Source organism: Schistocerca piceifrons, chromosome 1 (genome assembly GCF_021461385.2).
Source record: "Schistocerca piceifrons isolate TAMUIC-IGC-003096 chromosome 1, iqSchPice1.1, whole genome shotgun sequence".
NCBI lineage: Eukaryota > Metazoa > Arthropoda > Insecta > Orthoptera > Acrididae > Schistocerca > Schistocerca piceifrons.
Genome location: NC_060138.1, coordinates 777,377,816 through 777,397,264, shown reverse-complemented (window position 1 = coordinate 777,397,264; position 19,449 = coordinate 777,377,816). Strand labels below are relative to the sequence as shown.

Below are 19,449 nucleotides of genomic sequence, written 5' to 3'. Positions count from 1 at the left end.
TGGAGGCAGGTCATGTAGCATCACAGTGGGTTGCACTTATTCAGCAGCAATTAGACAGTATATGTTTGTGTCAGAGAGTGAGATCTTTTTTTCTGCAGATTCCTGCAAAAACAATGTAGCAGCCTTCTCTATGATAGTGACTTAAGAGCTGCTCTTTTGTTGCACGAATTTTCAGAGTTTTGTAAACTTTTAACATAACTTTGTCATACTGAAAAATGCTTAAAACTAGGTAACAACAATGTCTCAACATAGTGGAATAATGCAAATGTATGACAGAACCATTGATAGCAGATGTGAGTAAATTGCCTTAAAGGAAATCAAATGCGGTTTCGTACATCCTGGCATTGTACAATGAAATCACAGTGAATGATCCCGTTTGGAGCTCAAGCTGTTCACATAGTATTACAACATTTGGACTACAGTTTAATGTTTGCTATTACTCATAGTGTGAAATGGCATAATTCTCCAGTTCTTTATTTTAAGTTGTTGGCGTACCTATACCATAAGATTGGGCATAAAGTTTGTCCTGTGATATTGGTCTCTGGACTTGTGAACTGTAGTACTAAATAGTGACAAATCCTTTCACAACCATATCAGCGCTCATGTCCTCAACTGGCATCATAATAAGATAGTGAGGAAAATGGTCAGTGATAGATAAAACGTATGTTATTTTGGGTTGTTAACAGGACTGTTTTCAATGTATCAAGTGCTACAATTTCAAAAGGTCCTGATGTCTCAGATAAGGTTTGTAGAGGTATCTTTGGTCTTCATTCTTGCACTCTCTTAGCCCAAGGGAGACAGTTTTTAATGTAATCCTGTACATCTCCCGTTGGATGTGACGACCAGCAACAGCATGTAATGTCCATTTTTCCCATTAGGACATGCCTCTGTGCTAATGTGGCATTGTTCCAATATGTGCTTGCAGATAGTCTTTGGAAATATTATCTGTTCTGCAAGAGGCATTTTCTTATATAAAACATCACCTTTTGTAACAAAGTCCATTCAGATAGCCAATTTCTCACACTCAGCATCAAAGTCTTGTGCCTATAATGCCTCAATAAACACATCATCTACATGCAACATCTTAATTTTCCTACTGAAGGCCTCTGTGTCCAATGCAATTTTCCCAGCTTGTATTTGAATATCTAGTCATACTCACTGAGTTTTAAGGCCCACGTAACAAGTCTGCTGGGGTATTTGAAAGTTACTAGCTATTGTAGAATATCATTCTGAGTAATTACCATGAACTGTTGCCCATATAGGTAATACCAAAAGTAATGAATGCCAAAAATAAGTGCCAGAAGTTCCTTTTCTCTGGTGTTGAAGTTCTGCTCATCTTGATTCAGCTACTATGGTGCATAAGTAATTGATTTTCTTCACCAACTTGTATTTGACTCAGTACATAGCCTACTACAAAGTGGATACACAAAGACAGGTGACTTCTAAAATTTTCCTTACTTTTAACGAGGCATTCTTGCAGTCTGCTGCCGAGGCAAAAGAATTTCCCATCTTTGGTTATTTTGCAAGAGGTTTCATGGTGGTGGCTGTATATTTCTCATAGAAATGTTCATAGTAATTTGCTTACCCAACTAGTGATTGCAATTCTTTAACATTTCTTAGTGTTGGAAAATATTCCACTGCATCTGTTAACTGGTGGTCTGGTCTTGATACCATCTGTTGCAAGTGTACGGACTAGATAGTGCACTTTTGATTGCATGAAACTGCCCTTTCCTAATTTCAAATTTAGATTAGCATCAGTAATATGAATTAGTATGTTTCTAAGCCAGACTATGTGCTCTCTCATCGTTCTTGGAAAGACAATTCTCTCGTCCATCTACACTAGACACATGGTCAGTCGGCTTTAAAACTCATAAAAGTAAAACAACCAAAACATTGTAGATTTTTGTATTGCCCAGAGTGCACACCTGAGGTTGTCTTTTCCAGTTCTTTCGTAGTTATCAGTATTTGACGGTAACTGGTTATCATATCAAAGTTGGTGAAAAATTTCAAACAGTAGAAACTCCAGGTGGGAATGTCAGCTAATTCGGAAAAGATAGATAGCTACTTAGAGCTAGCACGACCCATAGGAATCTCTTGGTATGTTGAGGTTGCTGGAAGTCATTTCTTTTCTTCAAACAAGGTTGTAAATTTGGCTGGAATGGGGTACAATACATTGTGATCTGCCTTACACAAGTGTTCAGCTTTCTTTCTAATTTCTGCTTGTATATGTGCCATAACTAAGGTAGAATTAATGTAAACTGTTCTTTCAAGCTGTTTGTTTCCTGGTATATCAGCATTTATGTCCTGTAGTCTGGCAAATATTGTACTCCAGAGAATTTCAATGTCTCTGCTTCCAAAATTATCTATGCTCAATGACAAAAAAATACTCTTTTCCAACACACTTTGTCGAAATAAATCATACTTCAAATGCATCTGCTTATCATCTGAAAGTTAATTGCTTTTTAGTGGGTTGATTAAGAAAATATCTGCTCTTGAAAAATATTTCTTTACCTCTTACTAAAGAATTTTTCTTGTACGGTCTGATATTTTCTTGGCTTTGTTTAAGATCAAGTCTGTGGGAAGTAGTTTAGTGGGTGGTTGGAATGCAGTCATTCATTAAGGACTGTCTCGTGTCCATATAGTGGGGACATTAGCAAAATTGTGGACATTTCCCCCAGTTTGGACTTCCTGTATTCAGAAGTCAACTTTGTGTAAGATGGCATCGAAATCATGGTCATACTTCCACAACATTTCAAATTTTAACTGATACTTCCCACTGTTTAATTCCATTTCCACATTTTGCAAGTGTGTTGGGTAAATTACCTTTTTTTCCCCAATCCACACTGTCTACAACATGGTGGTTTTACTTCTGTACTATCGGTAGGTTTAACAAACAACACACTTATTTCTGCACCTGTATCATTAATAAAGGTACACTATCTACCATTGAGTTTACCTTGAAAGGTTAAGTTTGCAACATGGGTGAATCCTACCTCTTTCACTCAAGTTGCTCTGTGGGATGCGAGTGCATGGCATTGGCAGAACTGCTCCTGTTCAGGTTACCCTTATTTGCATTCATCTACACATTCCCCTGAGTGCCTCGGTAACCTATTTGATTAGCCGAGTGACTGTAAATTCAGACGTTTCAGTGTTTTCAGTCTCTTGTGTCCAGTCTTAGGCACATGTCGGTTCCAAACACTCATGTTTTGTAGCTTAGGCGTTTGCAAATAGTGCAGCACACTTTGACAATGATCAAACAGTTGTTACACTTTGACAATGAATGCACATAGAGTGGGATTTAACGTGTGGGGGATTGGATGAATTACTAGACCTCCTCGCATAGAAACAGTAGTCATATGGCCTTCTGTAGCACCGTCGACAGAGCTTGCTTGACCTCAGCAACTATGTGTGGGTAAATCCATTGCAATAATATGTCCACACAGCAATCTTCCGCTCTGCAAGAGTAGTGCGAGAGAAACTAACTCCAATAATCTGTGAGCCATCTTAGAGGGAAAGAGAAGTTAAAAGGTAAGGAGGATTAGGCTAGTTGTGTGCTCTGGCAGTGATGTGGAACAGAAGAAAGCTCCATTTTATAGCCTTAGTTCCGAGAGCCCTGTGTGATTTGATTGGCAGAGTGACTTTGCTGACAATGATAAGGCATATGCTGCCATGAAGCAGTAGATTGTTACTGCATCAGTGGTAAGGTGTCAAGCTGAAAAGGCACTCTTTTTGTAAAATTAATATAATAAAAATGCCTCACATTTTGGCTTGGGGTACATTGAACAGGATGTTGTTAATGCCTTTGTTTTCTAGCCACAAGTGAGAATAATATAACAATCTAAATAGTGATGGTTATACTGATACTGATTTCCATTCAGGTAAAAAGGTCAAACAATTCTTTACCACTACGCAAAAGTTTTTACAACTACTTTTTTGGCTGATTTTCCAGAAAGTAGTTTCCAGGAAGCTAATTTAATGATGCTTTAAAATTTTTGACATGCTTTTGTAACTTGGCAGTCAGTTTAACAGGAATTAACAGCATTTGTAAAATATGTGATAATTTAAGACACTCTATGATAGTCTGTCTGTAATTTTGATAATTGTGCTACAGATTAACTTCCAGAAGACTTTGAAGTCCTGTAGAACCAAATATGTATCTGTTAGGTGCACCCAGCAATTCAACTTTCATAGGTTAAGTTCAAGCTGTTAAATATAATTAGATAGTACTACTTTGTAGATAATTATTTATGACATTCAAAAGTAATTATCCGATAAAAAATATGAAGTGTAATTAAACATCTAGAGTCCCCATTATCAGTTGCCATAGCTGCAGCTCATGCCTGTCTGATGAAACAACAAGCTAAAGCAATGCCTGGAGAAATAACCTCCAGTTGCAAATAATTGTTGAATACATGGACCTAGGTTTTGACACATCTAACGATGTCTTCATCAGAATGAAATTTTCAAATTCCTGTAAAATAATACAAAGAAAAATAAGTTTGACAAAAACATTTACCAAGATGAAAAAAGTCGTAACATAGAATGGTTCCTTAAGTAAAACTGCATTGCAAGAAGGCCTTCTCACAATGTAATTTTATGTAAGTAAACCATTCTGTGTTTTCTTGTATTATTTTATAGGAATTTTAAAATTTCATTCTGATGAAGTCACCCTTGGAGATATCAAAATGTAGATCAATGCACTAAAAAATTTGCAACTGGTTGGCTGTATTATATATCCACTGAAATATATATATGGTTGCTGAAAGAAAGCCATGTTCAAAACTGCTAAAGCAATATCTCAGATTTTTGTGCTGGCTATTTCTTCAGTGAGAGTAAAAGATGAAGGTTAAAGTAGGGTAAAGATGTGGAGAACAAAAGAAATTCTGCCTCAAGAAATTCTTAGAGTACAACTTAGGAACCATTACTTCCAGTTTCTCATTTACCTTGGACTTAGTCATCTGCAATTCTGGGTGATTTTTCATCAGTAGTTTCCCAGTTTATTCAGCTTGTATCTGATTGTAGTCTCAACATACAAGTGGTTGATCCTGGAAGCTGCAGTTCATGTACTTAGGTTTTGTTAACATGTAATCAGTAGTTTGTTGATTGCCCTCCTAGGTAGTTGCTCACATTCTTCACTTGTCAGAAATCTATCATAATGTGGTTAATGTAGCAGATGCTTTTATTGCCCTATATGTTTCTTGTGTAATATGCCGGCTAAGTGTTACACTACAAATTCAAATACCTGGAGTTGAAACCTGAGTTGACCCTAAGTTTTTTTTCTATCATTTACTGCATTTGTCACCTCTGGCAATGACTTGGGTATATAATGCCAAGTTGGATCATTTATCAGAATCAACATTAAACTGTGACTCCCATTATAACTGACTAGGTAAGTTCAAATAAGACCATACCTAATAAAGTGCTGTGGTGCTCAAACCAACCTTCGGATGATGAGCTTGACCTTTTTGTATATACGTCTTATACATGTGACATCATACTGGAACTTAGTTGAGAGAGAATGAGTATAGCCTTGACATAATAATATTCATATGGATTTCTGTTGGTTTTTTGATTAGAGCTACTTGTGCGCAGATGCATGTGCATGTACCAGTTTGTTTATGGTGCTTAGAGATACAAGAGGACTTGTCTTGCATGTGCATGAATTTTTATTTCATTTTTATTTTATTTTAAAATCAGTGTACTCCCTCCCACAGCAACATGCATTATTATTCTTTACTGAGCATTACACTGCACATATAACGTCTAACAAAATGACCAAGAAAATATTGTTGAAACTTCAGCTTTTGCACAGTTGTTCTACAGACAGTTTGCAGCACAGTAGTAGATATATAGTGCACTCATTATCAATACCAATTTGTTCATTTATTACACACATTCTCTTAAATTAGTTATTTGCACAATTTCTAAACTCAATGAAGTGACCAGGTGAAAATGTAAACAGGAGAAATTTTTTTAAAGATGTTTGTTATGTGATCTTACAAATGGGATCCTTTTCATATTGTTTTGAATATTGTTCTGTTTAAAAGTTAATACTAACTGTACAGGTTTAATTCAGTTTCACCTAAGTTGACAAGCATCTTAGATGCTTTTTAGAAATATATTATCACATCAATTTCTGATAGGTATTTCCTATAGGTATACTTTGTTGTTCATGCACACCTACGTTTGAATGTTTCTTATATCTTTGTTAAATGGTGATTTCTTTTCCGCACTCCACTTTAATTGTACTGCTTAAGACTTCATTCCATTATTACCCTGTTGTAATTCATCTTTCTAGAATTGCCTGAATGTATTTAATCCTCATTATAGTTTAAGAATGTATTCAGAGTGCCATATTACATGTAAAATGTATTCTTGATACATGCAATTTTTATCATCATCGTCATCTTTTTCAATCTAAATGGGGTTTTATTTGTGTTTGATTTGTGTCAAATGAGGTACAATAAATAGGAAGAAACTTGTGGTAAGACTGACAGATCTTGAGGGGGAAATAATATTGGTTGCGAATGTTTCTGGCCGCAGGTTATTCATTTGGAACTGTCAAGAAAAAGAGAGGCTGCGGAGTCATGTACTTGTGTGAAAAACCAAAGCTTCTTTCAAAATACAGTGTCAAAAGAAACTTAACTTGGGCACAAGAAAATAAATGTTTGATTTTTTTTCCTTTATATCTGATAAAATCAACACCTTTCCTCATAATACACCCATTTCATATAAAAAAAGGTTGTTCAAATGGGAAGAAAAAAGTGATAATAATATTCAGATCAGACGCACACATAGATTGGCCAGTGGTTAAATCCCAAGAAGTGCATTTCTCACTGCTGCCAATAAAACCACTTAAAATAGAGCAGAGCACTCCTAGCTATCAGAACAATAGGCTCCTTTACTGGGGAGGAAATAACTGGTTGGGTCAAGCTGGAAAGGGGACCAGATCACTCAAGACACCAGAGTATGAGGGAACCACGTGTTCCATTGATGAAGGGAAGTGAAGATGAAGAAAGATGTATCACAGAGAACAAGAGGCCAAGGAAGTGCATTAATATGCACTCTGCCACATTCAGTTAGAGATTGTAGTATCAGAATAAGAGGTAAAGATGCAGTATTCTGTCCTTTTTTCATTTTCTCTTTGTCCAATTCTTTACAAAAATTGAAATATTGGGGGACAGGGTGGGGATAAATAAAAGGGATTGCAATTATGAGGGGGAACAAAAATAAAAAAGTAAATATCAGAATTCTACCAAACAGCATATAGGAAACAGAGAGTGGGGTAGGCTAACAGAGGTTAAGTCCAGGATACCAGCAGAATGAAAGAAAATGTATAACAGCAAATTACTGTATCAAGAGATCAGGGAACTATGACAGACCACCCAGCCAGCCCATTTTGTATAGTGAGGCAACCAGGTCTCTTGAGTTAGGCTGCCAAGTATGCTCTGTAATAGGGTATTGGATAACCCTAAGATGGACAGTTGTTCTGTTTCCATTCATTCATTTTGCCAGTTAGGTGGTAGCCATCCCTATATTGAAAGTTGTGGAGTGAACATGTCAGTTGGTAAGCAACAGGATTCAGAGGTAGCCACACCTTAAATGTTGTTCATTTTAGTCCAATCAGTGAAGGAAAATTGGGGGAAAAAATTGTGTAGTCACAAATTTTTGTGCAATGCTACGAAGGGGTGTCCTGAACAATGTACTAAAAATCCTGGTCAGTGGAATGGGGGCATTTGGATGGGGGGTTTAAAGGTCACTTTTTTTTATGCTTTTCTTGAAAACCTTGGCTCCCAATGAAAATGTTTATCACAAATTTAAAATACATTAAATTTCCTACAAAAAAGGTCCTATTCATTTTTTTTCTATAGGACTACTAGTTTCCATGTTGCAGGGGATGGAAAAATCAAAGATTATTAGAAATATTCTTTTAAGAATATTAAATCAATGTTTATCTTTAAATTAGGTGAGTTAAATACAAATATTAAATGTATGTACTACATCTAAGTGCAGTAGAGCCATGTTAAAGGATAAAACATTTTCTGGGTGTAATATGGTCAAAGGGAGGGGGGGGGGGGAGGTATAGAAGTAAGAGGGAAGGTAAATTGCCGGATTGTTCATGCATAGGTCTGCAAAGTGATGTTCGAGCAGCTGGCAGCTGATTTCCTGCTCACTCTATCCCGTTACGTCACAAAAACCAACTACACAGCGTGTCACGAAACTATGCTGACCCTCCATAGCACACATTTGAATTACTGTTGACACTGTGCACAAAAATGCTGGGGGACGTTGATTTTCCTCAAAATGCACTAATACTACATGGAATGCAGATATGATTTACTAACAACACTGACACAAGAAACATATGTTGACAGAGTTTATGTGAATCTCTGCACACTGTTCTACACTGCTAGATGGGGAACTGATTCTTAATCCTCCTGTGTGGCAGCTGTAGTGTTCTTCTGAGAAATTTTAGATGCCCCATTATTAGTGTTCCTAGATTTTCAGTTTACAGGCTGTCTGTACCACGTCAGCATTACATGTCCACCTCTCTTGTGTCAGTAGACAAAATAATTTCACTGAGATTGTGTTTATATAGTGGAGTTATTTTTATTTTATTAAATGAGAACTTTTGCATATCTTAAGTGAACTTTTATGTAAAGTACATTCCAGTAAACAATGGCTGAGAAGTGTTCAATTTGTAGGAGTGATGATGTCAATGATGTATGTAGTGTCGATAGAAAAGGGATTGGTTTGGTACACTTCACTGCTGTGTATCACTGACAGCATATTATAAAGCAGTATAATTGTGATGTATTCACTTGCTGGTGTATTAATGAATGACCAGAAAGTTAATGCACTTTTCATGTCATTAACTGTGTTACTATTATGCTGGATAAATCTTTTCCATTCAGAAATTTCTGTCACTTGAAGAGTTGGCTGCACTGTGTGGAGCCACGTACCACAAATTCACAGTATATCTTCCACGAGGGATATTTCTTGTTTGTTGGTTGGTTGGTTTATTTAATGTGAACCAAAATTTTAATGTGGGTCTCAGTGAGTTACCTTCACTGACTGTACCAAGAAATGCCGCAAAGTTCCTGGGAGTTGAGGAATGCCTGTTCTCTCATCCCGTTGCAAAACATTCGATGCACCCACCTGTTACCACCGAGACTGACCCCACTGCTGGTAATTGTACAACATTAAAGATAGGGCAACTTGCAGATTTATCAAATTTGGCTACCAGCTAACTTCATGGGTGGGCAAAACCTGACTGGCAAAGTGGATGAATGGATGCACAATGGTGTGCACTGGTGATATCCAATACTCAGTTGCTGCACAGTGCAGTACGCCTGAGTGCCTGCTTCACTGTAAGGGCCATTTAGATCCGGGCAAGAACCAGTGTATCCAGTGTGACAAGGCTGTTGTCTCCCAGTTCTGTGAACTCCTGAGATGGTAACTGCCTTCCAACATATCCTCGTAGCCTGCTCCTCTCACAGACTTAACCTCAATTAGCCTGAATTGCATTCCATTTTTTGTGAGGTGTTTGTCTTATTTTATTATTTACTTTTTTATTCTTTCACCCTCATAGTTGCAAATAATATTTAGTTTTTTCTCTTTATTTTCATTCTGTGATTGCATTATTATTTCCAGTTTTTTGAGAAAAATCACCTTTACCTCTCATTTTGGCCCTATTATACTCTATAGATTGAAATTGGCACTGTGTTTTGTTAATGATTTTTCTTTGACCTCCTGCTCAGACAGATGCCTTCAACTTCTCCCTCCACAACTAGATTTAATACTTTCTGTAACATTTTATAAACTGCGGAAAAGACAGCTTCACAACCTTAGCTCAACAATTAGTGACGTGCCTTACCCTTCAAACAAGCACCAACCAGTTCTGTTTTCCTTAATGAAAAAGGAACTATTGTGTGCACGTGCGCTCTGCAGTAGTTTATTTAATTTTTTTGTTTTTCTGTAATAGTGTAAGCATGCTATTTTATTTATTAGCTCTTTATTTGTGTTTGGAAATTTTTGCCAGCCTTAATTGAGTGTGTTTTTATATTGCTAACATGCAGTTTTTCATTTGATAGCCTCCTAACACAGAAGACAAATGCTTGCCACCTCCACCTCTACCAAGCCCTGCTAGTACAATAGAATCATTAACAAGGGAATTTGAGCATTCTTTGGATATTCGCTCTGCAACAAAGGGGCAATATGTTGTTAAACCACAGGTGGGTAAATAACACTGTTAAGTTTGTGTTGAGACACAGATACTAAAGTTGTGGTTACTCAGTGACCATTTACTTGGTGATTCAAATGGCTGCACTAATTTCAATATAGAATGAGTCCTAGAAATCACAGATAGTAAACGTTTATAGTAGCTGATGTGTCAGATTTTGATTTTATATAATTACAATGATAATGCTTAATGAATGTCATATTTAAAATGTTCTTCTTTGTGCCTTCACCGCAAGTTTTTTATACTTTATCTAACATTTTGTAAACTGCAGAAAAGGGAGCTTATGTCCTTAGCTCCACACACCCAGTTATTTTATTTCATCAATCATAAACAATGTTTTTGTTAAGACTGCAGTTGTGCAGATACTGATTGAAATAATTAAGTTTTTGTGCTACACATTTTATATTTCAGCAAAGATAATCAGTTTTTGACAATATAATGTAGTTGACAGATAAAAAACCTACTCAGCCTGTCCTTTTTTTTCCATCCTGTTGTTAATGCCTTTGTTTTCTAGCCACAAGTGAGAATAATATAACAATCTAAATAGTGATGGTTATACTGATACTGATTTCCATTCAGGTAAAAAGGTCAAACAATTCTTTACCACTACGCAAAAGTTTTTACAACTACTTTTTTGGCTGATTTTCCAGAAAGTAGTTTCCAGGAAGCTAATTTAATGATGCTTTAAAATTTTTGACATGCTTTTGTAACTTGGCAGTCAGTTTAACAGGAATTAACAGCATTTGTAAAATATGTGATAATTTAAGACACTCTATGATAGTCTGTCTGTAATTTTGATAATTGTGCTACAGATTAACTTCCAGAAGACTTTGAAGTCCTGTAGAACCAAATATGTATCTGTTAGGTGCACCCAGCAATTCAACTTTCATAGGTTAAGTTCAAGCTGTTAAATATAATTAGATAGTACTACTTTGTAGATAATTATTTATGACATTCAAAAGTAATTATCCGATAAAAAATATGAAGTGTAATTAAACATCTAGAGTCCCCATTATCAGTTGCCATAGCTGCAGCTCATGCCTGTCTGATGAAACAACAAGCTAAAGCAATGCCTGGAGAAATAACCTCCAGTTGCAAATAATTGTTGAATACATGGACCTAGGTTTTGACACATCTAACGATGTCTTCATCAGAATGAAATTTTCAAATTCCTGTAAAATAATACAAAGAAAAATAAGTTTGACAAAAACATTTACCAAGATGAAAAAAGTCGTAACATAGAATGGTTCCTTAAGTAAAACTGCATTGCAAGAAGGCCTTCTCACAATGTAATTTTATGTAAGTAAACCATTCTGTGTTTTCTTGTATTATTTTATAGGAATTTTAAAATTTCATTCTGATGAAGTCACCCTTGGAGATATCAAAATGTAGATCAATGGTAAGTTTCCCCTTCTGGGTGACTTTTCCGAACTCTACCTTCTACCGCTTTTTCTAGACCTCTCCAGTCCTTTTTCTTCACCACTCTTTTTTCTCCTTCAACCCTTCTTCCAGAAGTAGCAGCCACTTGCTCCAAGAACTTGCATAAGTGAAACCTTTATTTTATATATGTGTTTTCCTGCTGCCAATTGGTGAGTAGATTTTTTATCTATGTAATTACATTTTATATTTCATTTCGCTAACAACCAGCTGTGCCACAGATAATTAATTCTTCCCACATTCACTGAAAACCCAAAGTTGAGAAATTTCTGTGACTGGTTTCCCTCCCCCCCCCCCCCCCCCAAATGCTTGTGAGCCACACAGTAGTTATCATGCATTAACAGCTGACACTTTTTAAACAAGAACTTCACTGCTTTGGAAGGTGGCAGACTGTATAGTTCTATTCTAGTGATAGAGGATAAGACAAAGATTATGTTAGTGAAAACAAGGTCTGTAGCCATTTTCACTAGCTTACTGGTTTCATGTCCAGTAAAGGTTTACATTAAAGTTTGGATGATAATTAAGTAAAGGGTTACATTACAGTTTAAGGTAAACAGTAGTGTATAAAGGCCAGAGTAATGAAATGGAATTTGCTTAGGACACATGCTGCAAAAGCCAACTGCAGAAGCTAAAAGTGAATGGAACTGTTCCATGAGGTAATTTCGGGCAAAGCAAGCAACATTTCCACAGTGTCGTAGTGTATGTCTCCACCCAACATCGGCTGCTGCTGGCCACATTAAACTGCGCGAATGCTTAAAATTTTTCGTCTTAAAAATGTAATTATATGTTACAAGTTGATATGTTGAGAAAGTAATGCTTTCCAAATTTAATTGCAGTTCTGTTGTTATTTATTGTTTTCTGCAAAATAATTATAATGGCTAGGTATCTGATGAAGAAGTTTGAAATTAGCTTATTTCGGACTAAAAACAACTCCATGGAAACTATTTTATCCTCAGATTACCTTATCACTAATTGTTAAGATGTCTGTAAATTCTGTGTAGCTGTTATAGATCAGTGCAGTATCCTTCTTGAAGGAGTGCAAAGTCATCTGAAAGACTTCGTACATGGAAAAGGCTGATATATGTTGCCAGCTTTCTTTCATCATCAGGACTATCAAAAACTTGTGTATTCTGTATTGAACCAGGGACATAGAAACAACGGAGAGGCTACGTCCCGACATAGCCCTCAGTGGTTCACAACCTCACAACAAGCCACAGCAGTCCACCCACCCACCCAACTGCTGCCCCACACTGAACCCAGGGTTATTGTGCAGTTCGGCCCCCAGTGGAACCCTCCCCTCCCCCAGGAACATCTCATACCAGATGAGTGTAACCCCAATGTTTGCGTGGTAGAGTAATTATGTTGTACGCATACGTGGAGACAGTGTTTGTGAAGCAATCGCCTGCATAGTTAGGCAGAATAAGGGCAACCAGCCCGCATTCACTGTTGCAGATGGAAAACCGCGTTAAAAACCATGCAGGCTGGCCGGCACACTGGACCTTGACACTAATCTGCCAGGCGGATTCGTGCCAGGGACTGGCATGCCTTGCCGCTCGGGAAGCAGTGCATTAGACCATGTGGCTAGCCGGGCAGGCTTTCGAAAATTTAGTAACATTACACTGTAAGATAAAAGTAACTGATGTAACTCCTTCAAAGACAGAGGAAAAACTGACATCTTTTTGTATAGAGAATCTGAGAGAGAAATTAATAAAATAAATGTCAACAAATCATTCTGGCCCCTAAACACAGTGCAGAGGGCTTGCACAGAATGGGATGTGAGTGAATGAAGAGAACATTAAAAATAAAATAGAAAAGGAAATAATAAAATTATGCCAAATATAAAAAAGCATTAAAATTCATAACACAAATGTTTAAAATTAATGAGTTAGTAAATGTAAATATATTACATAAACTATATAGAAGAATAAATTAGAAAAATTTACAATAGATGTAGTAGTTAGTAAAATGGAAAGGGCATATGATTTGAGAGATAACATAGACAAGAAATGCACATTTAGCAAAACAAAACTAAAACACAGTACCACAGCGGTAAGACCAGATATTTAGATGTGACTGCTTAAGATGAACTGTAAGCTGGACAGAATAGATATACTTGAAAGACGAATTATTAGAATAATAATGGGTACAATACCAACTTCAGATGGTTGGAAGACGAGAAGTAATGAGGAGATCTGCAAAACATGGAGAAAATATCAAAAGTAATAGCAAAGCAAAAAATTTCTGGTAAAAGGATCAACAATAGCATGGATTACAGAAATAAGAAAAGAACTAGAAGTAATAAAAATTGTTTTAAAAACAAGATGCTAAATTTAGATATCTTTGAAAGCACAAGAAATAAGCAATCGAAGACAGCATGGAAAAACAAAGGAAGAAGAAGAATGAAATTTGTTACTTGATCAGAGATGGTAAACAAAAAGGAAAAAAAAGGCAGGATGCAAAAGAATATGATTTGTTTAGCCATTGTATTATCTCATTCCTACTGGCAAAAGGTTATTTTTATTTTAAGTAATTGCATTTTTATGTTTACAAGACGATTTTATGACATCACATTGTATTCAGTTTTTATTTATTTATTTACGTATTTCTGATATACCGACAAATACTGTTTCATTTTCTATTTTAATTATTCCTTGAGGAATACATTTCATCTAGCTCCTTATTTATTATACAATGCTTTACATTAACAGGTTTTTGAATATCCTAACCCATAGTAAAACATGCACAAGTGTATGTAAGATGTTATTGATGGAATTTTATATTTGTCGAGATACAGTGGACAGGAAAAAAGTACCTTAATCACAGAGTGTCTGCAGAAATATGGATTACTAAAAGAACAGTAGAATTAAAGCAGTGAAATGATTTACAGTGTAAAAACATTCCTATTCAGGAGCTCATTATAAGTCAAAAGGAAGATGAAGCAGAGCTCTGTGAAAAGTTGAAAGGAGATGAAGTGAATATCCATAAATAAGTGTCTGTAGTACTTCAGTTAAAGTTATGGTTAAATTTGAATCAAATCAGTGTTGTGTGATGTAAAAACGCATTTCATGGTGACAAAGGAAATGGCTTCCAAATGTAATGTCAACAATATTAGGTAAAGGAGGAGGAGGAGGTTAGTGTTTAATGTCCCGCCGACAACGAGGTCATTAGAGACGGAGCACAAGCTCGGGTTTGGGAAGGATGGGGAAGGAAATCGGCCGTGCCCTTTCAAAGGAACCATCCCAGCATTTGCCTGAAACGATTTAGGGAAATCACGGAAAGCGTGTGTGTGTGTGTGGGTGCGCGCCGCGCGCAGGTGTGTGTGTGTGTGTGTGTGTGTGGGGGGGGGGGGGGGGGGGGTTCTGAAGAGAGCTTTGACCGAATGCTCAATGTGTAAATCTTTTTATTGTGACTGTTTGCAGCTCAGTATGCCATCTTTATAGTGATTAGCAATCTATCCTTTTTCTAATTTTGTTAATTTGTGGAAAAGTCTGACATATGTTGAACTCATGTTGGTGATCCACATTAATACTTAATTATTAATATTTGTGAATTTCTGTGACTGTGGTAGCAAGAGAGCATTTCAGTATTACCAGTCATCGGAAAGTGGCATCGTCTAATTCAGGCTGTTCCACCTCTGCCCCAGTGGGCCCGGACACCTGTGACAACCTTTCTACTTGCATTTTCGGTGGTGCAGCTTGGGTAGACATTCACCAAGTAGTCATTTTGCACATCTTGTTTTGCATATATGCGACACACATGTTCGCAGGCACTCAGCTAAGGCATACTATCATGTAGACTGCAACCAGGCTCCCTTACTGCCTGTGCATGACCTGTTTGCCCACCTAAGTCCACCTGTATCCAAGGGCACCCTGATTCCTGCACACAGACACTTGAGTTCAGACAGCTTATCTTAGTGTCTGTGGTGTGATATTTGTAAATTTTGTAACATTTTACTCGCGAGTAATTCAGGAGGATAGGGCTAAGATGGACCTTTATTTAGGGCATAAATGAGAGGGAATCATGATGGTAAAATATTAATATTTTAAACATAGCTGCACAACAGCAACGGTTTCACGTAAATTTTATATTAACATGACAAACGCTAATTCTAGCGCTATATTTTATTTTTTACACATGGATGTATGCTGACAATTGTAAAAACGGCGATGGTACATTAGAGCTTACTAATGTAAAATTGTTACCTTCTGAAGAAGACAAATTTATATTTGTCGAAACCTAAGTAAAGAATTTCTTTATCCATTAAAACTGGTCGGCTGCTTATAGCTTTATTAGGTAAAATATTAATTGAGTGTTTCATACAGGATAGTGGAAAATAGACACTCTGATCAAGAGCACAGGTCTATGCTGCACTTGATAAATGGAAGTGTGGCACACTGTCTTACGATTCATCCCAGTATCCCATGAGAAATTAATAAGTTCAGAATTCCGCAATCAGTTGCCTCCCATTCAACTTGATGGCATCCCAGCACCATATCAGAAAACAGTGATGAACTTGAGTGTAACTTTGGATGAGCATTTAAACTGGGCAGAGAATGTGTTGAAGACTTCTGCTTGCCTGTATACTCTCAAAAAGTTTCAGAACACATTTTCACAGGATGTGAAATGGAAACTAGTGCAGTCACTCATTCTACAAAACCTTCACTAATGTTCTGTAATTCAACATGGTACGAGCAGCAAAAATGCAAGACGATTAGAGCCAACCATGAATGCTTGTGTGCATTGCATCTGCAACATTAAACAAATCCACGATGGAATGCAATGATATAATGGAAATAGTGTGAGTTACATGTGCATGAATGTTTATTTGTGTATTTTTGACAAAGGCCTTGCTGGCTGAAATCTAACTTTCTGACAGTCTTTCTGTTGTGCCTTTTGCGCCTCGGCATCTCTGCTTTATGGTGAGTAGCAGCTATTCTTTTCATTATATTGTTACACCTGCAACATTCCTCAATATGACTATGTCAGTGCTCTATATGTCCAATTAGAGTGGTTGCAGCCAGACAAGTTGCGTGACTACCACACGCTAGACTACTTTACCGGCTCTTCAGTCTGCAAGTACCCGTGTACTTCGCTTCAGAGTTTTAGCATCTTTCACGGCATCCTAATATAAGCACAAGGTCTGATCCCTCTTACTAGCTGTGTCCATTTGTAAAACAAAAACATCTGCAAACTACTTTGCTGTCACTGCTGTCCGCCTCTGGGACAAACAGCCCTGTACTTTTGGCACAGTTCAGTGCCTGCAACTTTTAAGAAGTTGCAGCACTTCCTTCTGCAATCCTCATAGAGCTTCCTCAAATGTAATGTATACGGCCACCTTCCCGTCTGTCAGATAGCAAAGTTGATGATACGACCTTCTCATAGTTATGCTTCTTTCCCATTTCCTTTCTCTGAGTCACACCACCTTCTCCTCCCATACATTCTTTAACTGTGTGTTGTTACATTCATTTTTCCTTCCCTTGTCCATCGCTTTCTCCAGGCCCTATGCTGCTAGCACTCATATTTAAAAACCTACCTTACTTTATTTTTTTATCTATACTTTCGTAACTTTTATTTTCTAAATTTAGTATAACATGCTTATTGCATTATATACAATGTAAAATATGTAGAATGGGTTGTTAGATGTAAGAGATGGCCTGATGGCCCAAATCTTGCTAGGTTAAAAAGATCACTAAAGAAATAAAATTGTTGATCTAGACAAAATATAAAGTGATGAAAGATGTTTGCCACACACTCAGTGTAAAAGATAACTGTTTACAACATACCATGGTGGTGTAGGTGATACTGATACAAATAAAATATTAACTATATATGCCTTCTGCTCGAATGTGTTAACTGGTGTGTTTTACCATTGTATGATAAATCGTAATAACTGCACAGCACTTAACATTGATTTCACTTATATTCTGTATTTACATCAAAACGAAATGAGTATTCAGATAATGTGAGGAGCTTTGGCATTGGTCAGATCGTAAGAACTTGTTACAAGGGAAGGCACCACTGAAGGTAATTGTAAAATCATCATACTATTTGGCTTTCAAATTGTACCATTATAAATTATCAGTCATTTAAATAGGAAGGATGTATATGACCAAATAGATTACTGGCATCTCTAGTGGAGTTATCCAGACTAGTGAGCTGCCCTGGCTTTGCACAGACAGCACTAAGTACCTGTGGCCTGGTGGCTTAGCTGGTGTAGTGCCAATAAAAAATATATACAAACCTTTCTCATTAATCAGCCAGCCTACCAGTGAAAACCATATCAAAATCCCTACAGTAGTTCCCGAGACTAGTCTCTACGTACAGACACAAAAACGGTGGGGGGGCTTGAACTTATATTATGTGTAGATAATAACTGACAAGTACAGCCACACTTGCGTGGAATAATTGACAAAGAACATCTCTTTCTCATTATTGCCTTGAAATAATTGTCCCATAAGTGTACTAACTCTCCCTTCTCTAAAAGTAGTTATGTCCATACATTGCCTCAAAAAGACTGTTTTGCACCTGAGTGCAAAATCACTTAACTGCTCACACACAATTTCAGTGACTTGTAAATACAGTACAGCAATGAGAATCTTATCTGTGGTAGCAACATATTTGCAGTTCTGAAGTTACAAATCTTCATAATAATTAATACTCAAACCTAATATTAATGGCTGGCCTGAATGTGTGTATATAGAAATCGCCCACGAGAAGAAGAAACACCAGGAGATCAAGAAATTTCTGCCAAAAAGTGAGCAGTATGTACCAGGTATCTACTAAAGCGAGTATATTAATTTTCGTATAGTTGATTTATACATAGAATTGATCTCAACGTAAACAATTGACTATACACAGATGTGAATCACCTGGAAAGCCTTTTGAAATAATTTTCTGCCAGAAGAAATTAATTATATTCCTCTGGTACATTATCCAAGCACTTCATGATGATTTATAGGATTATATATGTCTATAGCTAGATTGTTTAATATATACCTGTCCATAATGGAAGGAGGACAGATCAGAATAGGAAAGCTTAAAGTGATGAAAAGTGCCAGCATATTGCATGATGTTCAAAAGGGGACAGAAGGGCTGAACTTTGATGTGTTGTCTCTGAGGACCATATACTAAGGAGGAAACGTCCCCAGAATGCCAGTAACTGCACACATAATCACCAAAAGATAATGTCCTATGGCACCGAAAGTAGTACAAAACAAGGCCCTTACAGTGACAAAACTGTTGTGGTGTTGAAGTGTTGGATGGAAGCATTTTTTAGGTTGATTGATTGATAATCTGACATTTTCCTAGCAAGAGTTACTGGTATTCTCAAAGAAATTTCCTCCATTGCTCATGGTGAAAAAAAGAATAATTCTTTTAGAATGGGTGCCACTCATGCTGGTGACATGTTAGCTTATCAGTCCAGCTGCTGTGGTTCTTCAGTTTCTCTCAGCAGATTTGGTGATAAAATAATTCACATGTGTACTACCAACTGTTCAGTGCACCTGATGATGGTGACAGGATCGATCATTGTGAACGTTGGACACACCCATGGACTATTTTGTTATCAAACAGCTGTTGGCCAAAGAATCTGAAATACATGGCTCCAGTGTATATTTAAGGTCACCATTACGAAAGTATCAGTAATTACTTATCTCTGTACTAACCACAAGCACTGTAAGTATTAAATGAAAAGATGAGTTGTATCATGGTTTCTTTGTAATTTTCAATTCAGTGATATTATTCACGTATAATAGACTAAGTCTTTTGTG

At 36.8% G+C, this 19,449-nt stretch overlaps 1 protein-coding gene across 1 annotated transcript in view; it reads left to right on the top strand.

Annotated features, from left to right (window-relative positions):
• Positions 1-19,449, top strand: part of LOC124712650 (WD repeat-containing protein 44) — a 161,051-nt gene that overhangs the window by 109,278 nt on the left and 32,324 nt on the right. Inside the window, exon 5 of the mRNA XM_047242888.1 lies at positions 10,095-10,235. Coding sequence (XP_047098844.1) covers positions 10,095-10,235 — 141 coding nt within the window. The remainder of the gene's footprint in view (positions 1-10,094; positions 10,236-19,449) is intronic.